At 43.3% G+C, this 21417-nt stretch overlaps 2 protein-coding genes across 2 annotated transcripts in view; one reads left to right on the forward strand and one right to left on the reverse strand.

The window, feature by feature from the left end:
* Window positions 1–5427: 5427 nt before the first annotated feature.
* On the forward strand, window positions 5428–16108 carry atad1b (ATPase family AAA domain containing 1b). Its single transcript, XM_079492569.1, has 10 exons — window positions 5428–5531; window positions 7786–8000; window positions 8551–8649; window positions 9719–9839; window positions 9979–10179; window positions 10441–10547; window positions 10653–10742; window positions 11191–11241; window positions 11951–12081; window positions 13428–16108. The coding sequence occupies exons 2-10, from the start codon at window positions 7821–7823 to the stop codon at window positions 13549–13551; spliced, it is 1104 nt and encodes a 367-aa protein (XP_079348695.1). The 5' UTR covers window positions 5428–5531; window positions 7786–7820; the 3' UTR covers window positions 13552–16108.
* Window positions 16109–18970: 2862 nt separating this feature from the next.
* The window catches only part of LOC306915990 (multiple inositol polyphosphate phosphatase 1-like), an 11809-nt gene continuing 9362 nt past the window's right edge, over window positions 18971–21417 (reverse strand). Inside the window, exon 7 of the mRNA XM_079493696.1 lies at window positions 18971–21417. This exon is cut by the window's right edge and continues 848 nt beyond it. The gene's annotated coding sequence lies outside the window, so the exon portion shown is untranslated.

Here is a 21417-nt window from a genome sequence, read left to right on the forward strand (position 1 = left end):
GAGTCCCCCAGGGCTCGATCCTGGGGCCAATACTGTTCTCCCTTTATCTTCTCCCCCTGGGACTAATTTTCAAGAAACATGGTATTGCCTATCATTTCCACGCAGATAATTCCCAAATCTATATGCCTCTAAAAAAGGGAAGCAACGACTCCCTGACACCCCTTCTTAACTTTCTCAATGACATTAAGGCCTGGATGGCTCTCAACTTCCTCAGTGTAAATGAAAGTAAAACGGAAGTCATAGACAGTGTTTGCGCCTAGTGGCCCTAGTGTTGTACCCACCGACCTTGGTCCCCTGCAGCCTTATGCCAAACCCGTTGTCTCTAACCTTGGGGTCAAATTGGATAATGCTCTCAAACTGGACAAACCGGTAAACGCTGTGGTTAGTTCCAGCTTTTATCACCTGAGGCTGCTCGCCAAAATCAAGTCTGTGCTTTCTTTCAACGATTTTGAACGTGTCATTCATGCTTTTATCTCCACTCGTTTAGACTACTGCAATGCACTGTGGCAGCGGTGGCCGAACGGATAGCGGCGCGGTCTAGATACCGGAAGGTTCCCAGTTCGAATCAGCCGTCCGACACGTTAAAATTACCACCGCTGAAATGCCCTTGAACAAGGCATCAACCACTACGATGAAATGTGTTCTATGAGCAGGGCCTGGCTGGAAACAAGTTCTTGAGCTTAGCCCAGATACCCTGGGTAAATATAGATTTCATTTCATTTCATTTCATTTCTGTATGTTGGTTTAAACCAGTCTTCCATGGCACGTCTACAACTGGTCCAAAATTCTGCTGCGCGTCTCCTAACTGGAACCCGTAGGCGTGACCATGTTACACCTGTTTTGGCCTCCCTTCACTGGCTCCCCGTCCGTTTTAGAGTTGAAAGAATAACTGTATTGATGTATTTTTTAACTGACAAAGGTTATTCCAGTACAAGTTACAACCTCATGGTGATAGTCAGTCTGGAAGTCTGGATAGTGCCCACTGTTCTGGCTGCTGTCTTCAATAACCTGTCCTAGAAGTCTTCTCAAACTTGCCAAGATAAATCCCCCCCCTAATGTTTTTCTGTATAAAATATATTCCTTTTACTGCTCCTAGCTTGATAGGACCACAATGGAAAGTTGGAAACAAGCACTCCGGGCTTTTTGTGTTTTCCTTCGCATTATTGTATAATTGTACGGTGCACCTGATCTGTATCTTTTGCAAACTGTTAAGAATCCAATCAATCAATCAATCAATCAATCAATCAACGAACCATCCATCCATCCATCCATCCATCCATCCATCAATTGATCAATCAAAACCGTCAGCCTTACTATATAAGCACCACACCTTTATTAATCGCTTAGTTACATTTATTTTGTAGTACTAGGCTAGTAGTAATAATAATAATAATAATAAACATCATTCCCCCCCCCTTTTTTCCCCTCACCCTATGTTTTTCCCCCCTTTTTGCCTCCGTTTTCCTGTTTTTGGCTATACAGAGGTGTATATTTGTAAAACGGTGGGCCCTATTGTAAACAAGTGTAATGCTTTTATCATTTTATGGTGTCGTCCACTCACAGTTAACAGTTTTTGTATTGAGTTCTACGGACGGCTGCAATTCGAAACTGGCCCCCGTAAAAATCTCCCCTCACTGTATATGTCTCTTTTCCATTTTTACCTCTATGATGAATTCCTGTTCTGTTCTTTGACTATATAGAAGTGTCTATTTGTACGTCTCTAAATGTTTTGATGAATTGAACATGGTGGACCCTTTTGTAAACAAGTGTAATGCTTAATTGGGTCGTCCACTCACAGTTAACAGTCTTTGTATTGAGTTTGTGCTTGAAATTCTTGAATTCTTGAACTTGAAAAAACTGTTAATACATAATTCAATCAATCAATCAATCAAAGTTGTGCTTGAAATGTACTGTATGCTAATTCTGCAAACTGTTAATAAATACTTCAATCAATCAATCAATCACCACCACCACCACTATCATCATGATCATCATCTTATCTTGAAGAGAGAATCCAGCTTGTTCCGGTCCTGCTGAGGCTAACTGTGGGTAAAGTTTGGAGACGGTACGACAGTATCTACCGACTGACTGCCGTTAACTGTAGTTAGCTCACCATGCTAACGTGCGAACCCAACGCATCTTGCCAGCGACACAGGGTTGCCAGGTTGTGGCACATCTTATCACCCGTTGGCGAGACGCATCAGCGCACAAAACGATGTCATAAATTATAAGGACGATTGAACACAACATGGCAACCCGCATATTTGATTAAAAAACTGTCAAGCGAAAATAGCTTATTTTGTACTAGTCCTCAAAAGACTCGAGTTGACATAACATCAACTCTGTGTCTCTGTAGCCCACAGCCCCACACACACACACACACACACACACACACACACACACACACACCACACACACATGCCTATGGAATATGGGAACGGTAACACACAGCTATAGATCAAATGAGATAGATATTCAAATCGTGTCAAGATGTTATGTAACCAGAACGAAAATATTGCACATCATATAGAGACCTTTTGTTTGGCATGATAGGCCTAAATTATCTAGCCTGCAGTTACAGTAATCATGTTAAATGAATCATCTAAAAGTAAACCCACATTTAAGCATTATTAGCACTTTCAAATAAATACACGATGACTTTATGTATGTTATGGGAGGATTTAATTAAAACATATGCGTCCACGCACTCGTATTTATTTATTAATTGCTGCATGTGTGAGAGAGAGAGAGAGAGAGAGAGAAAGAGAGAGAGAGACTGGGAGGCAGGGTGGGGGCAAAAATGCATGAGGGTGGGGGGGGGGGGGGTAGTACCGTAGTAGGGGGGGGGGGGGGGGGGGTGCGTAGGGGTCTATACAGGTGGTTATAGTGACATTGGTAAGGGCATGATGATGCATTTCTTTTTTGTCATGGTTTCTTCCCCCCACCCCATTTTTTCATTTAGGATGTTCTTACATACAGCCTAATCAATGTTTTTTGATGCATGTCAATTTGTCAAATATGTGTCCACAACTATTGATTGCTTGGAAAAGTGTGAAGCATTAAATTAACCAGCATGCACATATTCAAAACTAAAATAAGATTTTTATTCCTACAAGGGACAATTTGATTTGTTGCGTTTCAGTGCCATCTATTGGATTTAAATACATTGCAATCACTGCAATCAGTATTTCTTTTAACATTATTTAAGGCATGGTCTATCATATGGAAGAAATCCCAAATTGTTTTAGAAAACAAAATGTAGCCTATGTAGTTCTTACTAAAAATCACACCTGTGTGAAGTGAGGGGTGCTCTTATCATCATACATCATCACATTCACAATTGGCATCCTCATCACTTTTCTGTCCTCACTTTTTGAGTGGTGTAAACCACTCCAACAACTGGCTTTTTGAGTGGTGTAAACCACTCCTACAACTGGCTTTGTTAGTTTACGTGTCTGTCCGTACCAAAAAAGCATGGTTGCTATGGTCACCCAGTTCACACGGGTGTGATTTCATTACGTCAGACATTACGTCAGACCACAGCTGATCAGTCTATATAAGACCTTACACCACTCAGTTCACACGGGTGTGATTTTTATCCTCAAATGTGGCGGCATGAGGGGCTTGCCCTCAACTATACTGCATGGTGATCCACCTGAACTGAAGCCACACCCACAGCAGTTGTTAAAGGTGGAGGGGTTAGGGGAGGGGATGATATTGTGATGTCACTATATCACTGTTTTTGAGTGGTGAAAACCACTCCAACAACTGGCTTCGTACCCGTGTACCCGTGTTTGTTCGTACCAAAAAAACGAGCATGGTTGCTATGGTTAGCAACCAAAAAAACGAGCATGGTTGCTATGGTTAGTATGTGAAGTCACTGACATCACAGATATCACGTCAGAGTTGCACCACTCAGTTCACACGGGTGTGATTTTTTTTCCTTCTCATTGGCACGTTTGAATGTCAAGGTTTCAGCCTCCAGGAAGAAACCCTAAATACAAAGGGAAGACATCATTGTCCATAACAACCACAACAAGGGGTCTAATGAAATGGGTCAAATGGCCTACTGTCACCTCATAAACAGTAAACACATGGGGAAAAAAATCATTGCACTCCATCTTTAAAGACAAAGGCTTTTTTTTTTTAATGTTTTTTTGTGGCTTTCGCCTTTATTTTATATTTTTTATGGAGGGACAGACAGTAGGCTGACAGGAAATGGGGAGAGAGATGGAGGGAAGACATGCAGTACGTAAAGGCCGTCGGGATCGGGAGTCGAACCCACGGCACACTGCCAGACTGGATTGCCAGCCAAGGTGCCTGGACCACTGAGCCATGGCCCAGGCCAGACAAAGGCTTTTTGATTGATTGATTTATTAACAGCTTGCAGAATTACAGTACATTTCAAGTACAACTCAATACAAAAACTGTTAACAGTGAGTGGACGACACCATAAAGCATTACACTTGTTTACAATAGGGCCATTTTCAATTCATCAAAACATTTAGACGTACGAATATACACAACTATATAGTCAAAAGAAACATACAGTGAGGGGGAACATGGGTGGGTGGGGCATTCAGATTTTACGGGGGCCAGTTTAGAAATTGCAGCCGTCCGTAGGTGCCCTTTGAGAGCAGTTTTGAAGGAGTCAAGGGATTCGCATGTCTTAATGACTGTTGTTAGGGCGTTCCACATTTTGGTGGCATAGGAGCGAAATTAATTTAGTCCCTTGTTTGTGCCGAATCTGGGTTGCACATGGTTTGTTGAACTCCTAGGCCTACAATAATATGCGTACCATCTGTTTTAAATTTGCACATAATGAAAAGGCCCTCTCGATCAGCTCTGAACTCGGTAGAATCTGACTGCATCTGGCTCGCTGATAACACACTATCTTTACACCTGGGAAAAACTGAATCCATTCTTTTTGGATCAAATAATAAGTTCAGTATAAAGGCCAGGGACTGATTAACCCGTGTGACAATATTATCACACGAAAAGATGAAATTTCCTACCTAGGTTCCATCCTGGAGGCAAATCTTTCCGGTGATAAAATGGCCACCAACGTAATAAAAAAAAAGTAGATCAACTTGTAGATCTGCTATTTTTCTGCTATTTTATACATTTGAAAACATGTGAATGTGAGACATTCTGCATAATGAGTAAAGCCTACCTTTAATTTTGATACCAATACTTTTGAACAATTTATTCAAGTACACTTTTAATTCAGGACTGTTATTTTAGGCAGAGTATTTGAGTAAAACATGTGAATACTTTCCCCACCACTGTTATGTTATTGTTATGTGATATGAATATGAATATGAATATGAATATGAATATGAATATGAATATGAATATGAATATGAATATGATATGATATGATATAATATGATATGATCATGAATTCCTAAACACGAGGGGGCAGCAGGTGGTTCCATCCACTCCGGAGTAACGTTATCCCCCCCACCCCCTAGCATCCACACCGAAGAAGAAAGACACTCAACACGGAAGTGATTCAGACGCGAAAAGAGGTGAGTGTGTGACTGTTAAACCGGCAAATAATGTAACGTTTACTCACTTTACAACAATACAGTTACCCGTATTTACACCAGAACATAGTCGTTCGTTAATAAGATGTGATGTAACGCGGTCCTATAGTCTCTCTCACTCTGTCCTGTAATGTATTTGAGAGGGAAACCCGGTGTGAATGCTATATTGGAAGGTCAAGCTATCGCCTTCGGGGAAATAATACATAATTCAATAATTAATACATTAATAAATATTATAAACATGTACCTGTTTATACTGTTTTACTCTTGAGACTAGTTATATGTAGGAGAAAGTATTATAAATCCTGGCTGTGTGGGTCAGATCTTGAGATATACAGTGATAATATATTAGCAGCATGCTCAGAATGGAAAGAGAAAGCACCTACTGCGCGTAAAAGTCCTTTCAACTACTGACAATCTGTGGAACATTTTAGAATGATTGTTGTTTCTGTTGAGTAAAGATACTGCCTGTGTCATTGTTCATTTTAAACCACTTTCAACCTGCCGTCCCTATCTGCTATCTTGGTGATGTTCTTTTGGCGAAAATGTCCCCAAATCTTCCAAAAAAATTGCAGATCTACAATCTCACACTGTTTTAACGCGCTGTGAGCTTGTAGCTTAAGAGAGCTGGGCTCACTGATTTTTAATATTTGATAATCCTGGGAGGGGATGATATAAATGAGTTGCCACTAAAAGCATTGGGCTTTTAGAATGAAGGCTCACCCACAATGTTGATTGATAATGGTCCGAGGATTGATTGATAATGGTAATGGCCTGATAGTGATCGATTATGGTCTGAAGGTAATCGATAATGGTTTGATTATTCAAAGTATTTAGTAGAATAATCGCTAAGAAGTGGCTGTTGCGAAGGCTCTCAGGTGGATCTCCATATATGGGGATAAAAGGCCGTCACTTGGTGTTGCGAGGGCTCTCAGGTGGATCTCCATATATGGGGATAAAAGGCCGTCACTTGGTGTTGCGACGGCTCTCAGGTGGATCTCCATATATGGGGATAAAAGGCCGTCACTTGGTGTTGCGACGGCTCTCAGGTGGATCTCCATATATGGGGATAAAAGGCCGTCACTTGGTGTTGCGAGGGCTCTCAGATGGATCTCCATATATGGGGTTAAAAGGCCGTCACTTGCTGTTGCGAGGGCTCTCAGGTGGATCTCCATATATGGGGATAAAAGGCCGTCACTTGGTGTTGCGAGGGCTCTCAGATGGATCTCCATATATGGGGATAAAAGGCCGTCACTTGGATCTCCACATATGGGGATATAACGGAAATATCCAATGCTGACATCAGATTAATATGGAAACCCCCTATAGGGATATACACGTGTGTCATCGTCATATTCAATTGGACAGCATTGTCATTATGACTCTAACTAAAAAGTATAAAAAGGAGTATAATCAGAGGCTTAAGGGACAGAATATCTTCTACTACCTTTGGCACGAGTTGTTTAGATAAGACAGAATATCTGGCTAAGCAACTTGTAGAGCATTGAAGTAGAGGTTTCTACATCCCGGTTAAGTTCGTATCGAACACCGCTGTAGCGGGTCCTAACTAAATAACCAGCACTGGTTCCAGCTATTTTTCATGGTAAGTTGGTTGCAGCCATAAAGACGATCCACCCAATATTTAAAAATATATATTCTATGACTCATTAAATGGCAGCCAGTGCAGAGATCAGAGAGTTGGTGTAAGTAAGGTGTTCATCTTTCTTAGTTCTAGTTAAGAATGTTTTTTGCTTAGACCCAGAGCCATCTAATAGAAGAGTTGCGATATTGGGGGGGCAGAAAACAGCCCGGTCATGTGGTTCATGTACTCGCGCGAGCCCATAGCTCCAATTCATTCCGTAAACGTCCGGTTGTCCCTATGTATGTATACATGTGGAGCCTTCAATTAGGGACAAACCAATAGAAGTCTATGTAGGAGAGCCGCCATTGGACCGAAGCCCCATGACGTGAACAGAGTTTGCGTAACTCTGTCTATACTCTATGGCTCTGGTTAGACCGTCACCTGAGGGCCACATAGTAGGATAACTCTGTCTATACTCTATGGCTCTGGTTAGACCGTCACCTGAGGGCCACATAGTAGGAAAACCGGCTTTAGAAGAAATTTGTAGAATTGTCTAAATGGGATAAGTAGAACAATGTGAGTAATGTTTCCACCACTGTGGTGTCATTTCAGTATCTCAATTCTCAAATGAATGAGTAATGTTTCCTCTGGCAGTTCTTAGTGTGGTAGGACTCACTCGGGAGGCAAAGATGGTGTTGGGCCTGAAGGACATCCCTGCGGACAACCTGACGCGCCCCCTGGGCCGCAACGAGGTCATCGGCCTGCTCTTCCGTCTGACCATATTTGGAGCCGTCACCTACTTCACCATCAAATGGATGGTGGACGCCATCGACCCCACCCGGAAGCAGAAGATGGAGGCTCAGAAACAGGTACGTTTTTATTATTACCTTTTCATGACTACGGTATTTAACCCATTTAGGCCTGACGTCGAAATAAAAAAAACGTTCACTCTGAAAGAATATATATTCAAAGATTTGTGCCACATTTTTACGATTAAAAAAAATAGCAGACCTACAAGCTCGTAGCACGCCACTCGGTGGCGTGCGATGAGCTTGTAGATCTGCTATTTTTCAATAGCTAAAGGATAACATAATGCTTAGTTAAAACACCAAAAGGGGTTCCTGTCCAGAATGGGTTAAAAAGTAAAATTATAAAATACTGACAATAGCCGTTCTACAAGCTCACAAAGCATGGCGATGCGAATCGTTGTGAGCTGGTAGTTCCGCTATTTTTACTAGTTTGGTTTGGGTACTGGGCTGTGGCGACATCACGTTTTACTTTTGGGTCTCGAGCTAAAAGGTTTGGGAACCATTGGACTAAAGTGTTACCATGTCAGGAAATAATGATTGATTCTCTAACTTAGTTTCTTTGTCTCTGTGTCCGTCCGTCCGTCCGTCCGTCCGTCCGTCCGTCCGTCAGGCTGAGAAGTTGATGCGTCAGATCGGTGTTCAGAATGTGAAACTGTCAGAATATGAGATGAGCATCGCAGCTCATCTGGTCGACCCTCTCAGTATGCAGGTACACACACACACACAACCTGATTGATCGATGTTGACCATGTTGCTAGCCAAAAAAGAGCAGCTCTCAACTAGCTCTCAAGCTAACAACGCATCCTGATGCCACATGTTAACTTGAAGATCTGTTATTGTCAGCAAGCGACTGTGTAGTGCAATGCATACATTAGTGTGTGTTTGTGGAAATGACAGCAGGACAGTGGTCAACTCTGACAGACCGAGACACACACACACACACACACACACACACACACACACACACACACGACCTGATTGATCGATGTTGACCATGTTGCTAGCCAAAAAAGTGTCTGTGTGGTTCTCCAGCTGCACAAAGGCAGAGCAGGAGGCCCTACAGAGGGTGGTAAAGGCGGCAGGTAGGATCATCGGGTCCCCTCTACCATCTATCACCTCCGTCTTCACCTCCCGCTGCCTCGGCCTCTCCCACCGTATCATCAGAGACCAGTCACACCCAGCACATTATCTCTTTCACCTCCTCCCCTCAGGGAGGAGATACCAGTCCATCAGTGCTAGTAGCTCAAGACTGAAAAACAGCTTTTTCCCCTACGCAGTCAGACTGCTAAACGAACGACATGAGCATTGACTGTCCCCTCATATGCATCATGCATTCTGTCTCTAAATTGGACTGTGTTAATTTATTGGTTCCCTTCTCATCCATCATGCACTTTATAATATCACCATGCACTTTACTTCGTGTTGTATGTTATGTGTTATGTTGTATTTATGTACTACGGTTATGTGGGAGCTCCCTTGAAATTTCGTTGTATGCTCAGTGTATGCTTTGTGTGCAATGACAAATAAAAGTCTATTCTATTCTAGCTCTCAAGCTAACAACGCATCCTGATGCCACATGTTGACTTGAAGATCTGTTATTGTCAGCAAGCGACTGTGTAGTGCAATGCATACATTAGTGTGTGTTTGTGGAAATGACAGCAGGACAGTGGTCAACTCTGACAGACCGAGACACACACACACACACACACATACACACACACACACACACACACACACACACACACACACACACGGTAACAGTTCTCTCTGTCATGTAGATAACGTGGCGTGACATCGCTGGTCTCGACGAGGTCATAACGGAACTCAAAGACACGGTCATCCTTCCCGTTCAGAAGAGACACCTGTTTGAAGGGTCCAAGCTGCTCCAACCACCCAAAGGTAAGGTCGGAGAGGGAGACACAGTCAGGGACAGAGACCCATGGAGAGAGAGAGAGAGAGAGAGAGAGACACAGGGACAGAGACCTAATCTTGACCGTACACACACACAGTATCTAATGATTGATCGTCCTGGTAACAGGCGTGTTGCTGTACGGCCCGCCCGGCTGCGGGAAGACGCTCATCGCCAAGGCGACGGCCAAGGAGGCGGGCTTTCGCTTCATCAACCTGCAGCCGTCCACGCTGACGGACAAGTGGTACGGCGAATCCCAGAAGCTGGCCGCCGCCGTGTTCACGCTGGCCGTCAAGCTGCAGCCCTCCATCATCTTCATCGATGAGATAGGTAGATGACAGACGCATACATACACTCATCTGATCACATCCATGGAAGCTTGTAGTCGCTCTACTCGAGCTCTGACATCTAAGAACTGTGTGTGTGTGTGTGTGTGTGTGTGTGTGTGTGTGTGTGTGTGTGTGTGTGTGTGTGTGTGTGTGTGTGTGTGTGTGTGTGTGTGTGTGTGTGTGTGTGTGTGTGTGTGTGTGTGTGTGTGTGTGTGTGTGTGTGTGTGTGTGTGTGTGTGTGTGTGTTCTTTTATTTTGTTAGATTCGTTCCTGAGGAATCGTTCCAGTAACGATCACGAGGCCACAGCCATGATGAAGGCTCAGTTCATGAGTCTCTGGGACGGCCTGGACACCGACTACAACTGTCAGGTACACACACTTTATCTGACTGTTACTATACTGTATAATACTTCATCCTGACAGGAGACCTGAAACATAATTCCAATCACAGTCTCTGTCTGTCTGTCTGTCTAGGTGATCATAATGGGAGCTACTAATCGTCCTCAAGATTTAGACACGGCCATCCTGAGGAGAATGCCCACTAGGTTTCACATAAACCAGCCTGTAAGCTTACACACACACACGCACGCACACGCACACACACACACACACACACACACACACACACACACACACTTAACATCTTTTTTGCGCAAACTTGGAAAACAAGTGCTCCAGGATACAGATCATGGGTACAGAAAGCATCGCCTTCTCCATATATGGCGACTGCCAATTATTGCAGACACTGAACAGAATTTTGCAGATACCTGATCAGCTCTCGGCTTGGGCATGCCTGCAATCTGCAGGCCCCTCACGACTGATTTATGGACATTACCGAGGCTTACAAATATGAACACAAGTAGTTTACATTTGTAGCCAAGCTGTATAATAGCATCCTTAAGACGCTGGTACTTAAGCACCTTGGTAAGGAATGCCTCTTCCAGACTGTGGTCAAATGTACACACACAGGCACACACCTGTACGTTTCAGCTGTTTGTGTGTGTCCCTGCAGAGTCTGAAGCAGAGAGAACAGATCCTGAAACTGATCCTAGAAAATGAACGGGTAAGTGTGACCTTTGAACTCAATAATATATTTATATACAGCGAGGCGTCCACTTGACCCATGCTTTGAATGAAATTGACCTATTCACACCTAGTTCGACCGCAAACCAAGGTTAAACCAAGGATTCGAACCCCCAGCCACCGCTGCGTGTGGTGGGCAGGGCCTTTACCGCTGCCCCGCGCCCGAGGAGCGACTGTTTTATCCTAATGTTTTATAATGTTTTATAATAATCTAATGCAGTGGTTCCCAAACAGTGGGTCGGGACCCATTTGTGGGTCGCATGCCCATATTTTTTGTTTCCTACATTTTGTTTTTAATTAATATTTCAAAACATTTAAAAAAAAACATTAAAAAAAACATGAATTAAATGTTTTTTTCCCCCAGTAATTCCATGAAGAAAACAAAGAAAAATCTTAAGAAATTCCATAAATTAGAAAACAAATGTTTATGTTGAGAAGTAGTGAAAATAGCCGATCTACAAGCATCACAACGTGGCGCCATGTTGTGAGCTTGTAGATCTGATATTTTCAATGTCTTCATTTCTCGTTTGGGTCACGGGCTAAAGCGTTTGGGAACCGCTGGCCTAACGCGCCTAAACCTAAACCTAACTAAAACCTAAACCTAATTAAAACCTAAACCTGGTCTAACGCGCCAGCCATGTTGCGTACATACTGTAGAAATGGGTTGTGTGTGTTCTTCACGCTGTCAGGTGGAGTTGTCTGTGGACCTCAGTGGCGTCGCCAAGGAAACCGAGGGCTTTTCAGGAAGTGACCTCAGGGAGATGTGTCGCGATTCCGCACTGCTGTGTGTCAGAGACTTTGTGCACACGCAACATGACAGGTATCACAAACAAAACGGGACACACGCACGCACACACACACACACAGTGCCACCCCCAAATCGTTCTACTTACTATATTTTACATTACACACTACTACTATTCCATCCATGTTCAAGGCGTGTTGAGGAGCTAAACATGGAAGCTACTGTAGCACACTGTATGAGTCACACACACACACACAAATGATTCAGGTCCACTCTTGTCCTCACATTTGTGACTAAATTTGACTGAGGGACTGCCATTGGATTTTTTTGAATTTTCGTTTTTTCATGTCATGTGAAAGCAGGGAATCACAGCTTCAAATTGACATTGGTTGTTCAGTTTGACCCTCCAGTTTTGGAGATATGGCTTATAGAGTAATGTCTTGCAGAAAACAGCGAGTTGAGAAAACAGGCTTGAAAGGTTCACTTCTGTGGACTCTTAACATTACACCTAGCTACATGTTTAAGCATCTATTTCATATTTACATGTCGATTTCAGCTCTGACACTTATTTCAGACATGCTCTAGGATGTGAAGAGTCTGCCTGTGCTATAAACTCATTTTCTCCTCTGGTGAAAAGCTGGAATTTGCGCGATGGCAGTCTCTCAGTCAAATCTGGTCACATTTGCGTGAGGACAATATATATAAATTCCCACACTCTAGTCAACAGGAAGAACGCCATGACTAATAATTAGCGCCCACCAGTTCCCAATCTGTCAATAATGTGCATACCTTCACGTCAATATAATAATTAAAAAAACACACGAGACTTTGCATATTAATAAGTCACACATGGCTCCTACTGTAGGATATTGCATGTAGAGTCGGAGTATATTTTAAATGATTATTAAAAAATATTTCTCTTCATCCTTACCCCAACTCTGTCTGTCCCTCTCTGTGTCTGTCTGTCTGTCTCTCTCTGTGTCTCTGTCGCTCTCTCTGTCTGTCCCTCTCTCTCTGTCTGTCTGTCTGTCTGTCTGTCTGTCTGTCTGTCTGTCTGTCTGTCTGTCTGTCTGTCTGTCTGTCTGTCTGTCTGTCTGTCTGTCTGTCTGTCTGTCTCTCTGTGTCTCTGTGTCTCTCTGTCTCTCTGTGTCTGTATGTCTGTCTCTCTCTCTATCTGTCTCTCTCTCTGTGTCTGTCCCTCTCTGTCTGTGTCTCTCTCTCTGTCTCTCTCTCTCTCTCTGTGTCTCTCTGTCTGTCTCTCTCTGTGTCTGTCCCTCTCTGTCTGTGTCTCTCTCTCTGTCTCTCTCTCTCTCTGTGTCTCTCTGTCTGTCTCTCTCTGTGTCTGTCCCTCTCTGTCTGTCTGTCTCTCTCTCTCTCTGTGTCTTTCTGTCTGTCTGTCTCTCTCTCTGTGTCTCTCCCAGTGGATCAGAGGACATGGTCATTCGTCCCATCCAGCAGTCAGACCTGCAGAAGGCCATCAGTAAGATGAAGAAGTCCAAAACAGCAGGGGGCCAGGGAGCCCTGATGCACGCCGCACTGGACTGAACACACACACACACAACACACGCACAACACACACACACACACGCACAACACACACACGCACACAACACACGCACACCCACAACATATGCCCAACACACACGCTCTGTACATGCTGTAGTGATTCTCAATTTTGTTTCATGCCAACGACCCCCAAGATGAGTGTATTTGGCTGCATCTCAAAAGTATTTTGTGACAAAGACCTCCTGGAAAAAAAAAAAAAAAACTCCCCCACACTGACTGTCTTGAAATGCAGTTGAAAAGTGTATTTAGGGAACAGCCATGTCTGTTGGACCTTCATCTCGTAAAGATGTCCTCCTCCTACGCACCTGTTGGACCTTCATCTCGTAAAGATGTCCTCCTCCTACACGTTATATTATGTATCCCACCGCAGTTCTAGGAAAGCCCTGCTGTGATTGGCCAGTAGTCGTTGTGATTGACAGTTCTCGTTTTTGCGACCAGTCATTAGTCATACTACTACAACCTACAATCTCAAACCCTCACCCTAAACCTAACCTCCCACGGAGCAGCACACCTAAACCTAACCTTAACGCATGTCTAACCCATGACTAGTCTAAACTAAGTATGCACCCCCCTAAACCTAACCCGAACGGCCTAACCTCAGTAAAACGATGCCTTCCCGGGAGCCAATCAGACACATGGTGAGGCGGGTCTACCCTAGAACGTTGGTGGGATTCATAATCACGCTCCTCCTACGCACCTGTCGCCTGTAGGTGGTGCAAAAGCCTTGCTTTTTAGTGACAAATACCCCCAGAAGCACAGATTTGAGTTAAAAAAACATTTGCACAAATGTTCAAGATGTTAAATAAATCACACAACTAACAGAAGCTCATAGAGATGTGCTATGAGCTTGTAGATCTGCTGTTTTTTGAACAGCCTAAAATATGGTTGAAATGATTGATGCCAGCACGCGCACACACACACACACACACACACACACACACACACACACACACTGTAAATACATACAGAATACACACACAATATATTGTATATAAAAACAAAATGCACACATACTGTACATATTTGCAGTATACACAAATATTATATGCAGTCCCCTAATGAATACACATGCACACACACACACACACACACACACACACACACACACACACACACACACACACACACACACAGTTAGCCTGAGTGCTGTTACGTTTACCCCGACATGTACTGTAAATAGTTTACATGCCACGGCTATCATATTGTTTTGTATTGTCGTTGTCTCATAAATAAATAAATAGGGGTATTGATATATCCGTTCACAGCAACACTGTGCTTCCATGTCCACCACGGGAGAGGCAGTGATGGAGATGAGAACAGGCTGAGAAACGGCTAAAACGGTGGTTCTCAAACTTTTTCATGACCCCCAAATTGACACTAATTAGCCCGCGGACCCCCCCCCCCCCCCCCCCCATTTGAAAAGATATGTCATGGACCTTCCATAAGAGATGTTTACGGCTCTAGCAGTGATTCCTGTTTAATTTCAAGGACCCCCCAGTTTGATATTCACATTTAGTCTACAGATCCCCGTTCAAAGGCATTTCTATCTCTGGGACCCCCAAATTATATTGTAGAATCAAAGTTAATTTAACTCTACAAATGTAACATTTGTACACAGACCCATAAGGGTAAGCAAAGCAAAGCAAAGCTCTTTGTTTACCCAGGGTGAATGGACTAAGCTCGAGATGCTTGTTTACAGCCAGACCCTGCTCATAGAACATTTCATGGTAGGGGTTCCTAACTATCATTTAGCTGGGGGACCCCCTGGAACTCCCTCAAGGACCCCTGGGGGTCCCCGGACCCCACTTTGGGAACCACTGGGCTAAAAGACACAGAGATCCCCTGACCTATCGGGCTGCTGGATCCAAAACATTGGAAGAGTTGAAATGTCCACAGTTGTGAAGAGATTTGACGAAGAAACCCTGTAAAGAAAAATAGGTGTCATACATTTCATAATATATAAACATTTCTGACGGTTCTGTTCAGTAAGGCCTCACTCAGGCCTCACTCAGAACGCCTCACTTGAAACAGATTGCTGTATGCTTGCTGTATACAAAGGGTGTGACACAGCTTGCCCCAATGCATTTCCAATGGGAGTCACATGGTCTGACACAACACTTGTGTTGTATGAGGGGGAGGGGCGCAGTCGAAACACAGCCGAAAGCCATACAACAGCTTGTAGTCCAAAATGTAGTCCTCAAACCATGTGACTTCCATTGGAAATGCATTGGGGCGGCCATGACACTCACAGCATTCATACAACAAGCATGCAGCAATGCATTAAAGGTCTGAGTGAGGCCTATGGCCCAATGTCCTGTCAAAGTGTGTAAATGAGTTGGAGTTGGACAGTATTTTGTTGAGGTATTTTGTTCTTTGATGAAGTTGCACAATAGCAATGACACGATGCAAATCCTGATTACAGAACCACTTTTTAAATCTTTTTTTTTTTTTTAATTATCAATATTGTGTTTGTTTTTTGTTTTTTCCAGTATGAGGGTTGCTTACTGCTTACATTAGGTTTTTTTTGGTTAAGTTTGTTTGTTGTGGTGTCATGAGTACGCTGGTCATGAGTACGCTGGTCATGAGTACGCTGTCCATTTTGTTCCTTTTTCAAGTGATATAATTTGCAAATGAGCCTTATTAATCCATTGAGACCTGGAACGCATCCATGTCACGTTAGCGTTAGCGTTTTAAACATTATGTTATAATTTAGCTATTGAAAAATAGCAGATCTACAAGCTCATAGCGCGCCACCGAGTGGCGCGCTATGAACTTGTAGGTCTGCTATTTTTGAAAAATCGTTAAAATGTGCCTCAAATCTTTCCGAAAATTGTCATGATTTAGAAAACTTTTTTTTTAAAATTTCGACGTCAGGCCTGAATGGGTTAACCCATTTAGACCTGAGGACGATTCTACAAATGCCTTCTAAATCCTGACAGTTTTCTGAAGCAAAGATTTGAGTTAAAAACGTTGGCTCTGAAAGAATATCATAAGATTTGCACCACATTTTCACGATTTTTCAAAAATCGGCGCGCAACACCGTTGTGTGGCGACAACACCAGTTGTTGAGCACTCGTCCAATTAAGCGACCATTCGTTTTCAACCAATCCCCCGCCGCGTTGAAACATAACGGCCTTCCCTGTTTTTTTCCCTAGAAGCCCTGCAGAGGGACTCAAACCCTCAACCTTGGTGAACCGGTTCAGTGAAAAGGGTTTTTATTTTATTTTTTACTTTGTCAATCGCTGTGAGTAATGAGTATGTATGAAATGATGGTAATATTACAAATATTCTGACTACATATCATCTGGTCTTTAAGTTTGTCTTGGTCTGATACTGAAGCTGATGTGCTTTTTCTTCTGATGTCGGGGAAATAAACGGTGGATATGACTTGTTTTTTTTGTTCTGTACTCTCTCATCCATTTCCTTTCCTCAGAAAACACGCCGTCCTCTCAAGCTGTCCGTCTCTCCTATACTGTCTCCCTCTCAGCTTTCCTACTGTCTGTCTCCTACAACTGTCTCCCTCTCAGCTTTCCTACTGTCTGTCTCCTACAACTGTCTCCCTCTCAGCTTTCCTACTGTCTGTCTCTCCTACAACTGTCTCCCTCTCAGCTTTCCTACTGTCTGTCTCTCCTATACTGTCTCCCTCTCAGCTTTCCTACTGTCTCTCCTACAACTGTCTCACTCTCAGCTTTTCTGTCAGTCTCTCCTACAACTGTCTCCCTCTCAGCTTTCCTACTGTCTGTCTCTCCTACAACTGTCTCCCTCTCAGCTTTCCTGTCAGTCTCTCCTACAACTGTCTCCCTCTCAGCTTTCCTACTGTCTCTCCTACAACTGTCTCCCTCTCAGCTTTTCTGTCAGTCTCTCCTACAACTGTCTCCCTCTCAGCTTTCCTGCTGTCTGTCTCTCCTACAACTGTCTCCCTCTCAGCTTTCCTACTGTCTCTCCTACAACTGTCTCCCTCTCAGCTTGCCTGTCAGTCTCTCCTACAGCTGTCTCCCTCTCAGCTTTCCTGTCAGTCTCTCCTACAACTGACTCCCTCTCAGCTTTCCTACTGTCTCTCCTACAACTGTCTCCCTCTCAGCTTTCCTACTGTCTGTCTCTCCTACACTGTCTCCCTCTCAGCTTTCCTACTGTCTGTCTCTCCTACAACTGTCTCCCTCTCAGCTTTCCTACTGTCTGTCTCTCCTACAACTGTCTCCCTCTCAGCTTTCCTGTCAGTCTACAACTATGTCCCTCTCAGCTTTCCTGTCAGTCTACAACTGTCTCCCTCTCAGCATTCAGTCGAGAACAGATTCAAGCTGTGCACTGTGCAGCAGTGCAGGAAACAAACAGCAGAGGGCGCACTATTTTCTTTTTTTTGGGTAGATGGGTTCCCAGATTGGAGTGAGTGATTTGGACTCTGCTGTGGTTGGAGATTGGGGTGCAGTGCCAGGGGTTAATTGAGTGGCAGGTGTTTCCATTTTGGTTAATCACATTCTCCTGTACAGTAGCAGGCTGGACCTGCTCTAACAGGTAAGACACTGGCAGAGAAAGAGCTGGAGGTGCTGAAATAGAGCAGTGATTCTCAAAGCATGGTCTGGGGATCCCCAGGACTCCTTGAGGGGGTTCCAAGGGGTCCCCAAATGATCGATGTTAGGAACCAAATGGACCCTTGTAGGTCTTAAAGGTATTTTCAGTGATTTGACTTAATCTAAATATCACTTATTTTTTCTTTTTTTCTGGATAATCCTCCCTACTATAGAGTGTGCTGACCATATAAGGAGTTCCTCCCTGTCCCCAGTGAGCCCCTGGGGTCAAAAAACCCTAGTTTCAGTTTTGGTGGTGGGTGGCAAAGCCTTCATCCAATCAGGATGAGAGGGGCCTTCCTCCAATCATGATCGAGTGGGGTGCACATGCTGTTGGCCTGTTGCACTTCCCCCCACTGTAGAGCGTGCATGTGCACATTTTGTTACCGGGGCGGACTGGGTGGTTCTCCAAATCACTCAAATCACTGAATGCTCCTTTAACTATGCAAGTGTACGTCCCATTTGGTTCCATGTGTGTACACTTGCCAAGTATGGGGGTCCATCCATGGCCTCTTAATGCATACCAAAATGGGGGTCCTTGAAATAAAGTGAGAACCACTACACTGCACACTGGACTGTACTGACTGGTGGGTGTGTCCAGTATACTGTACTGGGGGTACACTAGCACCCACGTCTCCCTGCTCTGACATATTTTCTCAATACTTTAATATCTGTACTCTGGAGGCATTGTATTAACCACAGTGACTCAAAAGACAATGAGACTTCATCATGGTATATTCTTTTAACTCAATATCTGTTGCAATGTATAGATGTGCAGTGCAAGACAATGTTGTAAAGTGACGTTTGGAATAACAGCTCATATATAACAGAAATCTTTCTTAAAGCTTTTATTGAGTAAAAATATCCAAGGCACCACATACGTTTCAAGGCATTACAGGAAACCTCAACAGATACAAACGTCCACTTAGTGGTAGTAGTGTACTTGGCCTTACACTCAACTGTAAAAAGAGGTCCATTTCTTTATAAGACACATTGACAAAAACATGATTTCAAAAAAAGGTTTAGGCAAAGTCTCCCCTTGCTCAGTTTCAACTAAATGTCACTCTAACGGGAACGTAGATCCTGGTCACTCTGGAACAGGGAACGTAGATCCTGGTCAAGACAGACAACAGTTCAACTCATAATTCTACCATTTACAGTAAGCATTTAGCAGACGCTCTGATCAGAGTGACTGAACAAGTGCAAGATCGGAATAAGCTGAACTCTAGTCTAACACCGGGGCTCCACCGGACGCGTTGCGTCTCCGTCGCGTGCGTCAAAAAACGCACCGGTTCAATTTTAATGCACGCGTCGCGTCTCCGTCAACGCAACGCGGGCAGTGGAGCCACCCTTCATTGATTAAAAAGGGAACATTCCCTGACGGAGACGCGACGCTGACGCGCCCGGTGGAGCCCTGGTGTAACAAACAACGTTAAAGCCAGGGCTTCATCTGACACTTATCCTACAGGGCTGGGCAATTAAACAAAAACACCTAGATCAAAACCAAACCAATGGATTTATAATCGACTGAATCAATTATCCGATTACTTAACCCTGTATTATACGTTGTTGTACAATGGTGGTGATAACTGATTTGAGGTCGTATCGCCCCGGCCCTAATAACTCATCCTGAGTCAGCAGCTAAGAGCACTTTGACAAGACACACTGATGGGGATTGAACCTGTGACTTTGGGGGGTTTGTCTCTGTACCCCCCACAGCAGCCCCACCACCCCCCTACTGTTCTATTTAAACAGTAAATAGAATCAAAAGGCAGACAATAAGGTGCAACGAATGATATTGAATAAAACACTACCCAAATAAAGTGATTGGCAAAAAAAATGAATGATGAAATAACATAATTTAAAAAAGGAATGGTATTCGTTTATTCTTTACAACTTTGAAATTAGTTTTCATTGTGATACCGATAAATAGGAACTTAAAAGTGGTCAGATGGGCGGCCAGAAAATTTTCAAGTGGGCCCTGATCCACAAAAGGTTGATTAGTTAACCACCGTCTTTAAAATAATTGCTAATATTCATCAAATAAAAAACACTCAGTAAATAGAAACAAAAGGCAGACAAAAGGCAACAATGTTTGTAGAATGAAAGATAAGAGAATAAATTATAAAACCCACTCAACCATAAATATAAAGCTGTAATAGAAGAGGAAACAAAGCGGCGTGGCGTGGCGCTGAACATTACGTTTGCACGCGTGGCATTTTGTTCTGCTTGAACTGAAATATCAATTTCAGTTTTTTAGCCCATTCTACAAATGCCTTCGAAATCCGTGGTTCTCAAACATTTTTTGTGTATTTGGCCACTGACCCACCATCTGAAAAGGGTTTGTTCCAGGGTCCCCCCCAGAAAAATGATTACAAAAGAAATGACTATTTGAAGTATGTGAATTTTTGCCTTACATAGGTTGTTAATGGTACCTCAACTTTCAACCCCTGAATTTAACATGATCCACTAAATATTTCATTGACAATGTTTTATGTTATTTAAATGACGATCATAAAAAACCTAGAACAATTACTATTGCAATGTCCTTTGGGTCAAACCTTAAGCCCTAACCACACCAGAGGGTCGCCATGCAGCTCGTTGCAACATGCAATACTTGCAACTCGTTGCAACCATAATTCCCCATGGCAGTTGCAAGGAGTTGCAACTGGTGTGGTTTGTTTTGTTGCAAGGGGTTGCGAGTAGTTGCAGCTGGTGTGGTTTGGGCATTAGATTGACTGGCCTACAAGGACACTTAGGGATGTTAATAGTTAATCAATTAATCACCGTTAAGAAGTTAGTCGTTAGTAGTTAATAACTAATAGTAATTAATCGAAGATTATGCGTTTTTATCACTGGGTGCTTTTCTGTGAATGTAATGCTGTCTGCGCGCGCGTGTGGCCGAGGAACGCACATACAAAGACGCCATTGCCTGGCCCTGTATCGTCAATGGTCAAATAAATATTTGATTTATGTTTATTAAAGACCCCTGTTACAGAACAAACACTTTAGCAAGGATTAAAAAATGCGTATATAGAGCTTGGACTTGACAAAACTAAATTAAATAAATTGTTATAACCAAAAATATAACTTTTTCCACTACATTTAATTGATCCATTTGCTCTACTGTAGGCCTGTCACAATCATTACATAATCGCAATTATTTTTGCATAATCGTTTCCATGTTGGAAGATTTTTCACATTTTCAAACATAGAAATAGAGGAAATAGCAGCTTACACATGCCACTTTGTAAGCTTGCAGATCAGCTATTTGCGCTGG

The sequence above is a fragment of the Electrona antarctica genome (genome assembly GCF_951216825.1).
Source record: "Electrona antarctica genome assembly, chromosome: 22".
Taxonomy (NCBI): Eukaryota; Metazoa; Chordata; class Actinopteri; order Myctophiformes; family Myctophidae; genus Electrona; species Electrona antarctica.